This window comes from Heloderma suspectum, chromosome 3 (assembly GCF_057233095.1).
Source record: "Heloderma suspectum isolate Gila_16-S chromosome 3, 16-S_ref, whole genome shotgun sequence".
Lineage (NCBI taxonomy): Eukaryota > Metazoa > Chordata > Lepidosauria > Squamata > Helodermatidae > Heloderma > Heloderma suspectum.
In genome coordinates, this window is record NC_139460.1 from 5,097,501 (window position 1) to 5,110,936 (window position 13,436).

The 13,436-nt window shown below is 52.3% G+C and overlaps 1 protein-coding gene across 12 annotated transcripts in view; it reads left to right on the forward strand.

The window, feature by feature from the left end:
- Positions 1–13,436, forward strand: part of LOC146349264 (maestro heat-like repeat-containing protein family member 7) — a 64,570-nt gene that overhangs the window by 39,155 nt on the left and 11,979 nt on the right. For 6 of the 12 annotated variants that reach the window (XM_084842364.1, XM_084842365.1, XM_084842367.1 and 3 more), the window contains 8 exons: positions 1,076–1,216; positions 3,007–3,171; positions 4,266–4,421; positions 5,133–5,255; positions 5,791–5,890; positions 7,730–7,795; positions 11,080–11,613; positions 13,162–13,274. In XM_084842364.1, coding sequence (XP_084698490.1) covers positions 1,076–1,216; positions 3,007–3,171; positions 4,266–4,421; positions 5,133–5,255; positions 5,791–5,890; positions 7,730–7,795; positions 11,080–11,369 — 1,041 coding nt within the window. In that variant the 3' untranslated portion in view covers positions 11,370–11,613; positions 13,162–13,274. Of the gene's footprint in view, positions 1–1,075; positions 1,217–3,006; positions 3,172–4,234; positions 4,422–5,132; positions 5,256–5,790; positions 5,891–7,729; positions 7,842–8,733; positions 10,022–11,079; positions 11,614–12,960; positions 13,275–13,436 lie in introns of those variants that run through there. The other 6 variants (XM_084842368.1, XM_084842371.1, XM_084842374.1 and 3 more) reach the window with 6 other exon arrangements.

The following is a 13,436-nucleotide window of genomic DNA, read 5'->3' on the forward strand; positions in this document are numbered from 1 at the left end:
CTGACTGGCCCAAAGTCACCCAGTGAGCTTCATGGCTGAGTGGGGACTAGAACCCGGCTCTCCCAATCCAGCACTCTAACCACTACACCACGCTGGTTCCCATATATAATGAAAGTAATAAGAACACAAGGCGTGAAGCACATTCAAAGTGCTTCACATTATCACAGGAAACTTTGTAACAGCCTTGTAAGGTAGACCATTATTATTATCCCCATGAGTGGGACCTGCAAGCAAGTGCTGCAGCATTGCAGCCGTCTAACCTCCTGTTCCAGGTTCCAGCAAGCCAGCCAGACCCTTCTCTGGGACACCCATGCCTCCTCCTCAGTTTTCCATTTTTTCTTTTCCAGGTGATGTTCAATATTCTGTGCCTACTGAGCATGCTCAGTCCACACTGGGCTGTTTGTTGAGTTTTTTGCCCCCGTAGAGTTTTTTTGGGGGGACCGACACTTTTGTTGGTCGTTCTGCAAGCTTTGAGGTTCCCCCCAAAAAGCAGATGCCCCCCATTCTTAGTTCTCAGTTTGGGCTACAATCCTATCGACACTCACCACTTGAGTTTACTATTCGAGGGAGTGATATTGCCGAGGGACAAGAATAATAGCCTGCCTGATGCCATCTGGTGAAGTTGTGGCTGAGGAGGGATTTGCACTGTGGATGTCTTGGCTTACAGGTCATCCTCCTGGCGTAGGGTTATGCTTTTCCTCACAAACATGGCCAGTTTGAGTTTAAGGGCACAGGGGTTATTTTTTGAATCTATTATGATTGTGGGATATTCCTCCCACTGAGAATGAGAAATGTGAAAAATGGTCCCTTCCTTCTCACACAGAGGTGTGGCTGCTTACACTTATTCAGTTGCACACTCTCTCAGCCATGCCTGTGGTTTCTCAAAAAGACACTTCTACTGAGGTGTTGGCAAGAGGCGAGCAACATGGCAGTCATTGAAGCACACGGACCCTCCACGGTCTGTTCCCAACAAGGTATGCCCGCTGGTCCTTGGTTTTGTTGACTTTCCTGAGCAAGAAAGCCAGTTTCTCTCTCTCTCTGTCTCATGTGATGGATCATCCCTTTTGTCACTCAGCTACTCCACTACCAAGAGATCGAGCAGCTCCCAGCTGAACATATCTTTGACAGTCTCGAGGAATGGACCAGAAACCCCAGCCCGGACGTCCGTTCCCTCGGCCTGCGAGCGCTCGGCATCCTGGCCATCCATCCAGATAAGGTGAGGAAGCAGCTAAAGAGCTGGAACTGGGGGGTGACTTCTCTGTTCACCAGAGGTGTCACAGTCAGTTTTGAAGGGCAGGCGCTCCTCGTGACAGTCCCTGTAGCCACGCCCTCAAGGAGGGGCCAAAACCTGCAGGCTTCTGTGTCTATCCAGATCAACAAACCAATTCCAAGAGTTTTTGTCTCCACTGGGAGCAGGTCTTTTGTAAAGATGTGGGTCTCAATTGCCTGTTCAAGATCAGGCCGCCCCAAAAGACTTTGCATGGCAACAAGGAACAATATGTTGTTGCTGGGAAATTCACCCCCCGACCCCCCGCAGCTACTGTGGAGTTGCAGCTCAGCTCAGAGGGATCAGGGGAGCCTGAGGGGGGTGGCAGGTGATGAAAAAGTGCCGGCGCCATGTCCCTGTGAGCCCGGGCTTCACGACACCCCTGCCGCTCACTCATCTGAAGCTGCCTTATACTTGTCCATCTGGCCCGGGATTGTCTTCTGACTGGCAGCAGCTCTCCAAGATCCGGGACAGAAATGGGTCTTTCCCCAGCACCTGGTCCTTTTAACTAGAGATGCCGGGGACTGGACCTGGGACCTCCTACATGCAAAGAAGGTCCTCTCGCCTGTGGGTCCCACTGCCCCCTGCCTCTGCTCCTGTGCAGAAGCCACCTATCAGAGCTGAGGTTTGGGCTTCATCTGAGCCAGGCTCAAGAGACCTGAGGCCTGTTTCCAATGCCCCAGTTCAGCCATAGCCTTGTGAAGCAGTGATGGAGAAGAGAGTGGGTTGAGGCATGTGCAAAGTACCTTTCTTGTAACATTGGGTCTGCTCGGCCATGACAAAGCCTCTTACTCCTGGCAGTAGGAAAAAGGGGCTCTATTTCCACATAAGCAGGCTTTTTCTAGGGTTCTCCTATACCGCTCTCTGTCAGATGAGGGAACACCCACTTTTGCCCCCTTTAAATCTTCTCAGTCTAGCAGTTCAAGGACTATCAAAGTTTATCTTCATTGATGTGCAAAGAAGCTGAAATCTAGTAAGGAGCTCTGATTTTATCTAGCAGGCCAGGTTCCGCAAAGCTCATTTAAATAGCTTGCAAAGTTGCTGTTTTGCTGAGGACTTGACTTCACAAGCCCCATGCTTGGGCAGCTCACTTGAATTGCCTGTTGTGGTATTGTTGAGGAACATGAAGGGTGGAGCTGCCTGAACAGAAGTTCAGAGAAGAACGGAGCTCATGTTCATTACTACCTGCCCAGTACTAGCTCAGTGCTGTCGACACTGACTGGAAGCAACAGCTCTCCTGCGTCTCAAGCAGAAGTTTTTCCAGCCCCACCTGGAGATGCCGGGGATCAAACCAGGGAGCTTCTACATAAAGCAGGGGCTCTTCCCCTGAGCCATGGCCCCTTCCAGCCGGGGCTGGTTGGCATTGCTCTGGGGCTTAGGGTGGGGTGGTTATGATTATGCAGACAATATAACAACTGCTGGTTCAGACCGAAACCCCATCTAAACAAGGGTTTTGTTTCCAGTAACAGCCAGCCAGATGTCTCTGCGATGTGCACAGGCAGTGCCCCTGCATGGACAACAGGCTCCCTGATAGTTTGTCCCAAGCATCCAGTATTCTCCCTCTGAGCATGGAGGTTCCATTGAGCCATCATGCCCAACAGCTGACAGAACTCCTTCTCCATGAAGTCTGGCTTACTGTCCGCCAAGGCTAGTGGTCCCCCTCACCTTCCGTGAGTGTGTTGCGCGTTGTGTTAAGGAGTCAAAAGAGATCGGTGTGCTGAGCTGCTTCCTGCTTGCAGGTGGAGGAGGTCAAGGCCCTGATGCCCACCCTCTTGGGGAGCTTGGAGGAGACTGACGGTGGCGTGGTCATCGAGGGCATCACTGCCCTCCAGAACCTTCTGAAGTTCATGCAGAGGAGCGATCTGGTTAGCCTGGCTGAGAAACTGCTGCCTTTGTTCAGCAACGTAAGAACCGGGTCCTCCCAATCCCGGCTGTGGCTTCCGCCCTGCCCGGGGGAGGAAGAGGCCAGCCCAGTGGTAAACACGTATGGCGGGGCCTGGGAATGGATTGAGGGGAAGCTTGAGGAGAGTAGCATGGGCCCTCAGACTCAAGCCCCCTCCTCTGAAGGGGCGGTGCAGAACCTCCTTCAGCCTGTCCACATCCCATTTCAGGGAAGCTCTCAGGGGCCTCATCCCTGTGGTGGGCGGGGCCAAAGGCAGAAGGGGCAGGGCCAAAGATACCAGCATATTTTAGCTTCCAGCTCTTACTGCCACTTCAGCCTTTCAGAATGGGGGGAAACTGCACAAAGCCAGGAAGCCACCAAATAATGGGTAGTTGGGGGAAGGGGGCGTGGCCTTCTGGGGACCACAGCGGGCCAGATTTGGCCCCCAGGCCTGTGTTACTGCACCTCTGGTTGAATGCCTAGACTATTCCAAATTCATCCATGCCTAGACTGGCCATTCTCCAGCAGTGCATTCCTGCTGCCTCCTTGCTGAGGGATTTCCCAGACCAGTGCAGGGAACAAGCATCCTGGGACTCAGGACCGTGACAGCTTCCCCTAAACGACAGCACAGATGCCGGCTGTCTGACCCCCAAGGACCCTGGAGCTTTGGCAGGACAGAAACAGGTCCTACTAGATGCTGTTATATCTTGCCCAGGGGAGCCTCTGCTTCGGTGCACTGGGGTGGGGGGGTAAGTGAGGGCAAGAGAGTTGGTCACTGAAGACAGAATGTAGAGGCTGGTCAGTGAAGGTCATAGAATCATAGAATAGTAGGGTTGGAAGGGGCCTACAAGGCCATCGAGTCCAACCCCCTGCTCAGTGCAGATAGGTTCTGATGATTGGACAGTGAGGGTGCAAAGTAGACTTCCTCGACTAAGGTCAGACTGTTGGTCAGTGAGGGATAACTGTAGGGGTTGGTCAGTGAGGCCAGAAGGCAGCAGGAACAGCTGGTCACTCCCCGCCGTTCTTCTCCGTGGCAGTCACCGATCAATCAGTGAGTGCTTTCAGCCAAGCTCTTAATTTCAAAGACTCCTCTGCTGGCGGCGGTGTTGTTCACAGGCAGACGCCAAGGCACGCAATTCCGCCATCACCCTCTTTGCCGAGCTGCCCAACGTGGTGAGGAAGAAGGAGAAGTACCTCATTCAGGAGCAGGTGACCCAGAGTCTGATCCCACTGCTCCTCCACCTGCAAGATGAGGAGCCGGATGTGGTGAAGGTGCGTTCTGCCCCAGGGTCCCTCTGCTGGGGTTGCAGCATCCGGCTGGCCCGTGCTGCATAGACCCAGCTTTCAAAGGCTGTATGGAATGATGCCGGAACTGCCGTATGCTCAGGGCAGTGTGTTTTCTGTTGTCCTGCAACTGCGCCATGCAGACTGCATCATCCTGAACATTTCATCATTTTTCTTTTTAAGCAACAAGTTTCTAGTCCTTAAGGCTGCTAACATAGGTTTGGAAGTGTATGGATGACGCCTGGTGAAATCTCATAATCCAGGCAGGGCTGTACAGGATTCCCAGAGGGTGGGTGGGGCTTTCTTAGCCCACATAAGTCTCCCTCCACCCCCACCCCAAACACACATCATTAGCAGAATAAATTATGCAAATGAACATCCAGTTTACAGATGTTCTTGATGCAGAATTTCTTTTTAGCTCAGAGTCTGTTAGATTAAATTAGATTAGTTACCGTCACTTATTTATCGAGTGCCACCAACGTGCGTGGTCTTAAACAAGCAAACAAAAAGGTAAGTCCCTGCCCCCAATGAGCTTACAATATAAAATGAGGACGACAACACATAGGGGAGGGTGGGCAAGAGAATGGCAGTGACAACAGATCCGAACAAATGCAATGGTGACGCTTGGTGGTCCCTGTGCCCACTTACTTGCGCTCTTACTGACCAAATGTTGGTGCCTCTTTTGACTCCGCACTGCAGGGTTGCCAGGAGGCCCTCGCCAAGTGCTTTAGGTTCCTGGGCTGGTCCCTTCCAAAGAAGATTAACAGCAAGAAGGCCTGGCACGACCATCCTCAGATCGCAGAGACCCTCTGCCGGCAAATCGTAAGTCTTCCATCCGTCTTCCCTCCCAGCCCTCTGTCATAGAATGACAGAGCTGCCTAGCTCATACGGGGTGGGGTGGGGTGGGATGGGGTCCTAAGCCTCCAAGCCACTAGCGCAAACTACCCTAAACTGGCGCCCTCCAGATGTGTTGGACTACAACTCCCACAGTCCCCAGTCATAATGGCTGGGGATTATGGGAGTTGCAGTCCAACACATCTGGAGGGCACCAGATTGGGGAAGGCTGCACTAGCCCACCACCAAATATTTAATTTAAAAGTTAAATTTAGGAGCAAGTTAAAGGGGTGTAGGAAAGAATAGGTCAAACCAAAACCGAAGCGATAATTTCTCGCTCACGGGTACATCGAACAACCTTAAACCTACTTGCAAGTCAGGAGGGACAAGGTGTTTTTGAAGGTGCGGCTGCCAACAGCTGCCATGGCAGGATTAGTGCCAGGGTGAAACTCCCTCCTGCGGCCCCCTTGCCAGAAAGTGTGCCGCGTGCACCCTGCTTTCCCTTCTCTGTTTTCCTCACTAGTCGTGGAAGGTCAAGGCCATCCCTGCCATCTTGCTCCAGTGCCTGGATCACCTCCAGTGTCCCCAGGTGTCCATCCGGAGAGCAGCTGCCGTCTTTATCGGTAAGCGGAGGGGAGTTTGGGTCGCACATCTTCCCTCGGTGGGAACCTTAGTGGGGCGTGTGTGCACGTGGCTGGAATGAGAGTCGCAATGAAGCTAGAGCAAGTGCAGATTGGAAAGCAGTCATATTTTGTGTTCTTAGGACCAAAGGAGACATGCCTGGGAGGACACACATGATTTTACTTTACTGCAGCCATGCCGCGTGTGTATGTGTGTCAGACTTTGATGGAAGCAGCATCTGGGGGAAGAGGGTCCTTAATCCCTCCCCCAGTGGACCATTTTCTGATCAAAATAATCTCTCTCCCCATGTCAGCTGCTTTCCCACTTTTGTAGGAAAAGATACCGGGTCCGCACATACCTTTTCTCCTGGGCAGAGAAAAGTAGCGGGCGAGGGGGAATGCAGTTTTGACCAGGAAGAACAGCTTGCGGGGAATAATGGGTGTTCAGAGCAGTAAGCATCAGGAGATACTCCAGATGTCTCCCACATCACATCTAATTTGTTCTTCAATGGAAGAGCTGGCCCATGAGTTGGGCAAGAGGGACATTCATCCAGGGAGAGGGAGCCTGTGTGAAATGCTGTGGCTTGCAGCTGGACTGTTGCCCATATGGCTGCTGCAGCTCAGCCTACAAGCAACCTTGCATCTAGCGTCTGGATGCTCCTGCTCTCTCTCTCTCTCTCTCTCTCTAGAAGCCATGGGCCTGAGCCGAGAGAGCTCTTTGCCATGGCTCCCCATGCAGAGAGAACCACGCGGCAATGCTCCCCAGGAAAATCCCAGGGGAAACGGTGTGTGCTATGCCCCAGGTCACAAGTGCCTCCTGCTATTAGTTTCAGCCAGAAATAGCTGTGGGAATGATAGCCAAGTTAGGTAGCAGGAGCCAAGGAGTAAATGGAAGCAGCAAAGCTTAGGAGCCAAGATGGCAGTGCCAGAGAGAAAAGTGGTCTGGGCAAGCAGAAATCCATCACTGAGGTCATGTGCAGCAGGTAACAAGCGTGGCTGTTAGCCAAGGAATCAGGCCAAGGTTTAGGGTGGGAAGGAGTACCATGAAGCCACAGGAAGCTGCCTTATCCTGTGGACCAGGTCAGTATTTCAGCTTAATAAGGCAATATTCATCCATCTTTTGGCCGCACTTGCAGCCCCTTTCCTCCTAGCTTTGTGGTGTGCTGAGATTAAATCAGGGAGTCTCTGATTAACCACAGTTTCTCTTTAATCTGAAGCAGGAAACTCTGGTTTCCAGCTCTGGAACAAGCCAAGATATTCAACCAACTTCAAACCATGGTTTAAGATCCTGGCTTCTTCTGAAAACGATAACCCTCATTTTTTGGTTTAGACAAAATGGGAAACTGTGGTTAATTCGAGCTTTTCTGACTTATTGCAGAGCACCCCAAAGGGAGGAGCAAAAGGGCTGCATGCACGGGCAAAAGATTCATCTGTATCTCGGCTTATTAAACTGTGACATGATTGTCCGAACGCTACCTACTTGTCCATCTTTCTGCTCTTACCGGCAGTAGCTCCCCAGGGCCTTTGGCTGCTCCTGATCTTTTTAGGTGGGGATCAAGCTGAATTGGGGACGTTTGGCAAGCAAAACAGATGCCCTGCCACTGAGCTGCGGTCTCGGGGGTGGGAGCTGGGTCTGATCAGAGAAGATCTGCTTGAGGAGGCAGGCCTCGAGGTCTCCTGTCTGCCAGATCCAAGCTCAGCTCCCTGTCCACGCGTGCGCTTTGGTGGATGGCGCACCAGGGTGGGATGCAGAAGCTCAGGAGGAGGCGTCCCGGATGCTGAAACAGTTGTGGCTGCAGGCAGGGGGCTTCCCCAGAGGCTAACTGAATTCCTGCCTTTCAGGTTGCATTGCCCAATGCACAGAGCCGCTTGCGATCACTCAAGAAAAGAAGGACTTGATACTCCTCTGTAAGTGATGACCTCGCTGTCCCTGGCCACATGGATCCTGTTCACTGTAAGGCACTGCGCCAGGGGGGATCCTCCCTTCCAACAGGCTGCAGGGCTGGGCTGAAAGGAGATCTCCAGATGTTTAGGACTTCAGCTGTTGGCATTCCTGACCATTGGTCATGCTGGCAGGGGCTTCTGGGAGTTGAAGTCCCAAACGTCTGGAGATTTGCCTTCTGCCCACCCCTGAAATAGAGGATGTCTTCAAACAGAGGGCAGTCCTCTGTAGAAGAGCACATCTGGCCACCCTAGCTCTGAGTCTTGGCTTTGCTCCTGAGCTCTGACCCCCTGGCACAACTCCTTGTTCCCTGAGTCCCTGCAGCCCAGGGCAGACAAAAGGCGTGTCAGGGTCCTCGGTCCCAGGCAGACGCAGCCCCAGGCCTTGGGAGAGCCGGGCGCCGCTCCTTGAGGGCCCCCTGGAGGGCCAAAGGCTTTCCTGGCCCCCTGCCTTGCTCCACCCCTCACCACTGCGACTGGTCGCCGCCCTTTCCTGCTGCTATATACACTTCCCTTCCTCGTAGCAGGTTTGTTGTGAGGCATTTAGGATTTGTTCTACCTCCATCTGGGGTGGTTTTAGGCACAGTGAAAATTTGGTTGGCCATCTTGAAACCAAATGGTGGCCCATCAAAAGTTCGAAAGATTTACAGCTTCAATAACATTTGATCAATTTCAACCAGATTTGGTATAATGATTCAGCACTGCAGTGAGCAAATTTTAACCATACACTTTAACCTTATGATTAGCTATAATCATAACAGAGGATGTGTCTCTGTCCGACTCTCTGTCTGTCCGTCATCACCATAGCTCCAAGACCATGAAAGCTAGACACCTGAAATGTGGCATGTATACTAAGGAGACCCCAGGAATGTGCACTTCAGGGTTATTTTGTTTGTAAAATACAGGGCTCAGACTGCGCCATGGTTCAATCCGCGGTTACAAGCTCTGAAACAGGAGGTGAGACGGCTAGAGTGCCGGTGGCGGAAGTCTCGCTCCAAAGACGATCAGACACGGGCTAGAGCTGTATCTTCAGCCTATCAAATGGCAGTGAAGGCAACAAAAAAGGAATATTATGCTGCCTCCGTCGCGTCTGCAGAGTGCTGTCCCAGGAGGCTGTTCCAAGTGTTCCGGATCCTGGTCGGTCCTGTGGCTCCAGAACCACTGGAGCATTCTAAGGCCTCCTGTGAGGCCTTGGCAAGGCACTTTGCAGATAAAATTGATCGGATAAGGAGTGTTATTCCATGCACCATGGATGCAGTTAGCGAGCGAGAGGCGGCCTGTGGCAAACCGGTTTTGTGGGATCGGTTCCAGCTTCTTCCTTCTGATGAAATGGACAAGGTGCTTTCATCTGTAAGGCCGACCAACTGCTTACTTGATCCTTGCCCATCTTGGCTGATTATGGGCTGCACAGAGAGGCTGGGTAAGGGGATCAGGGCAGTGGTGAACGCCTCCCTTGAGGAGGGAGTGATGCCATCAGCCCTCAAGGAGGCAGTGATAAGACTGCTTTTAAAGAAGCCCTCCTTGGATGCCCAAGTCCTGAACAACTTTCTCCCAGTTTCGAATCCGCCAGTTTTGGGCAAGGTGATTGAGCAGGTGGTGGCGATGCAGTTGAAGGCACACTTGGAAGAAGCCGATTATCTGGATCCATTTCAGTTAGGCTTCAGGCTTGGGCACGGGACAGAAACGGCCTTGGTTGCCTTAGTGGATGATACGAGGAGGGCTCTGGATAGGGGCAAATGCTCCTTCCTTGTTCTCCTCGACCTCTCAGCGGCTTTTGATACCATTGGCTACGGTATCCTCCTGGACCACCTGGAGGGGTTGGGCATTGGAGACACCTTATTGCGGTGGTTCTGGTCCTTCCTCTCTGGCAGGTACCAGAGGGTAGCACTGGGAGAGGAGGTTTTGGACCCGTGGCCGCTCACTTGTGGGGTGCCACAGGGTTCCATCCTCTCCCCAGTGCTATTTAACATCTGTGTGAAGCCGCTGGGGGCTACATCAGAAGGTTTGGGGTGCAGTGTCATCAATATGCGGATGACACGCAGCTCTACCTCTCATTCAAATCTTCACCAAGGTTGACCGTAGAATCCCTGTCCAAATGTCTGGAGACAGTGAGTGGCTGGATGGGGAGGAATAAGCTGACATTGAACCCTGACAAGACCGAGGTACTTTTGGTGGGAGACAAGAGGAGGCTGGGGAATGTTGACCTGGTGTGGAATGGGGTACGGCTACCCTTGGAAGACCAGGTCCGCAGCCTGGGGGTCATTTTGGACTCCCAGCTGTCCATGGAGGCTCAGGTGTCAGCTGTGAGCCGGACAGCGCTGTACCAACTCCATCTGATTCGGCAGCTGCGCCCCTTCCTTCCCGACCATCTGCTCCCATCGGTAGTACATGCCCTGGTCTCCTCTCGTTTAGACTACTGTAATGCGCTCTACATGGGGTTACCCCTGAAGACGGTTCGGAAGCTGCAGCTGGTACAGGATGTGGCAGCTCGCCTGATTAAAAGCAGCCGCCGGCAACATCACATCACTCCAGTGCTGAAGGAGTTGCACTGGTTACCAGTTGTTTTCCAGGCCAAATTCAAGGTGTTGGTTTTGACCTTTAAAACCCTATATGGTTCCGGCCCAGCCTATCTTAAGGAGCGCCTCCAGCAACACCAGACAGGCCGCTTAACAAGATCAGCCTTGGATGGCCTTCTCTCTGTACCATCAGCCAGGACAGCTAGGCTGGTGAGGACGAGGAAGAGGGCCTTCTCTGTGGTGGCCCCCACTCTGTGGAACTCCCTCCCTAGGGAACTCCGACATGCCCCCTCTTTAATGAGCTTCCGCCATGCATTAAAAACGTGGTTGTTCAGGCAGGCATTTGGGGTTGCTTAGAAATACGATGTTTTAATGTAGAATTTTATTATTTTAAAACTGCTTGTATTGCTGTACATTGCCCAGAGTGGCTGGGTGACCGACCAGATGGGTGATTAAGAAATTTAATAAATAAATCATAAATAAATATAATGATAATACATTTGCCAAATTCAGTACTTTTCACCCCCCCCCATTCCTAATTCCAAGTGTATCCATAACTGGGAATGTTGTTAATTCACCTGGAGGGAATATACCCTCCAGTGTCTGAAAGCAAATTTCAGGCATATGCGCAGGCCTGTGAAATCCTTTCCCCCAAATTCCTTTCTGTCCTGCTTCTCCTTGTGAAAATTGTGCGCTCTGTGACAGAGCTGGGTTTTCTCTCCTCCTCTGTCCTAGCACTCTCCAAACTGCAGAGAGATCCTGACTCTTCTGTCCGCCTGACTGCCTTGCAAGCCACGCAGATGGTCCTGGAAGCCTCGGGGATCCCCCCTTCCGCCCCTGGAAGCCAGGTGCTGCTGCACCGATTTGGCAGCCAGGAGAGACAAGACAGCATCTCTGATGGAGCACACTGGGACATGTCAGATCCTGCCCTGACCCACCGATGGAACCCGGCCTCCCCAGTATCCCACAGGATCGTGGCCAGCAATGCCAAGAGGAGACTGTCTGGGTCAACCCGCCAGGCCTGATTCCACCCCCCCAGTCTCCCTTTGGGAGGAATTCAGAATGAGCTCAAGGGACACCCATACGACCCTCCATCAAACAGGTGCTCACGGCTGCAGCTGAAAACTGGAGCCATGGATGAGATAGGAATCGAGGAGAAGGACACTCAGCGTGCTGGGATTCAGCCGACATCAGGGGGATGTGCGACGGCTTGAGCCCTATGGCTTTTCTGTTTTGTTCTGCCTTCCCCAAGAAACTGGAAGTTGAAGGGTGAGTTTCCATTACAAGAGAGAGAAGTGGACACATTTATTTATTTATTTCCATATAATTTAAACTCTGATCCCCCCCCCAATACATGCAAAGTGGCATGCAAAAATAATTGATTCAAAAGGGTCAATTAAAATAACAATTGTGAAGGACCCCTAGTTCAGCAGCAGACCGCGTGCTTTGCAGGCAGAAAGGCCCAGGTTCAATCCCCGGCATCTCCAGTTTAAAAAGGATCTGGTAGCAGGAGATGGGAAGAGACTTTTCTCTCCCTAGGATCTTAATTTCTGTGAAACTGCCCAGACAGCTTCGGCTATTGGGTGGTATAGAAATGAAATGGAGTAAACAAACCAACAGACAGCTGCTGCTGCCAGGCAGAGCTGGCAACGCTGGGCTCGACAGGCAAATAGCCTGGCAGCTTCCTGGTTGCTCTGTAACAATCAAGAAAACGACTGAGGGGGGAAAAACCAGGAAAGGGTGAGACAGCATCAAGTGATTAAAACAGCAGGAGCTTGAACACCAGTAGCCTATCAGAGTAAAAACTGGCCGAGAAGGAGCCTGTTGGATCTTTCCAGAGAGGACAATCCATGCCTCTGGTGCCACCGCTGATAGGGCCCTGACCCTGGTCCCCACCCCCTGTATTTTTAGCAGGGATGGTGCAGAGATAGGGTGGCCTCTTCTGAATTGCCAAAAAAAGAGGACATGCATCACCGAAAGAGGACAGTGATTTGCATAAAATGTGCATATGTTAATTTCTGTGTGTGGACGTAAATTTAGAAGTACTTGTGGCCAGGCGATCCATGTCCCTGCCTGTTCAGTCTGCTGTTCAGGTCCTAACTGTTGATGGGCAGCGGTTCTGATGGTTCGTGATCTTTAAACTAGAATTGGACAGGGCAGCCCTTTGAAAAGAGGATGGACCTCGTAAAAGAGGACACCTGGCCACCCTAGCTTAGCAGAGCCCCAAAACTAATTGCAAGGTTCCAGCAGGTTCAAATGGGTGAAGGTGGGCCTTTCAGGCCATTACAGTCACTTTATGTTGGGTCCCCCAGCACAGTTGAAGCCACATTGGTGTAATGTGCTCAGATCCTTGACTCGTCGTGGTGAATAACTAAAATGAAGGTGTATGCCCATTTATATCACTTCATCAGTCACGGCTTCTCCCAGAGAATCCTGGGAACTTTAGTTTGGAGGGGAGAATGCAGGGAAATTGTGTTGGAAATTCCTAGCCATCCATCGCCCCACTGCTCGCCCCGGCCTCCCACTTTGGGCTTATGATTTATGTCTCGAATGTTTATCCCACGGTTCTGGCCAGGCTTTCCCAACTGAAAATGATGCAGTTCCCGTCATTTTCAGTGACCAGAGGCCAGGCTGGCTGGGAGTCACAGCCCCACACACGTGGAGGGCACACGGCTGGGGAAGGCTGGGTTAAGCGATTGCCACTTTGCAGCCGTGCCAGCCTCACGGCAAGGCGGGTGTAGGAAGACGCCCCTTCGCGATGAACCAAGCAGAGCCGTGATGGCAGCTGCGGTCCAACCGGGCTTTCCTTATCTACAGAACACGAATTGCAGGATGCCTTCGCCCGGCACCACCCAGCGTGGAGCAAAGGCAGCAGGGACCTGCTCGTGAGCCGTTTGACCTCAGGGACCCTTCGCTTCGTTGCGGACGCGGTATGTCTCCCTTCACGCAGACTTCGTCCCAGTCCCCGAGCTTGACTCGGACCAGGCCGGCCAGCAGCCGAAACGTTGGCAATGGCTGCCCTCTCATGGCGAATCAAGGGATGGCGCCCTGTCGTTTTTTAAGCCAAGGCGGGTCACGCTGCTGACAAGGGA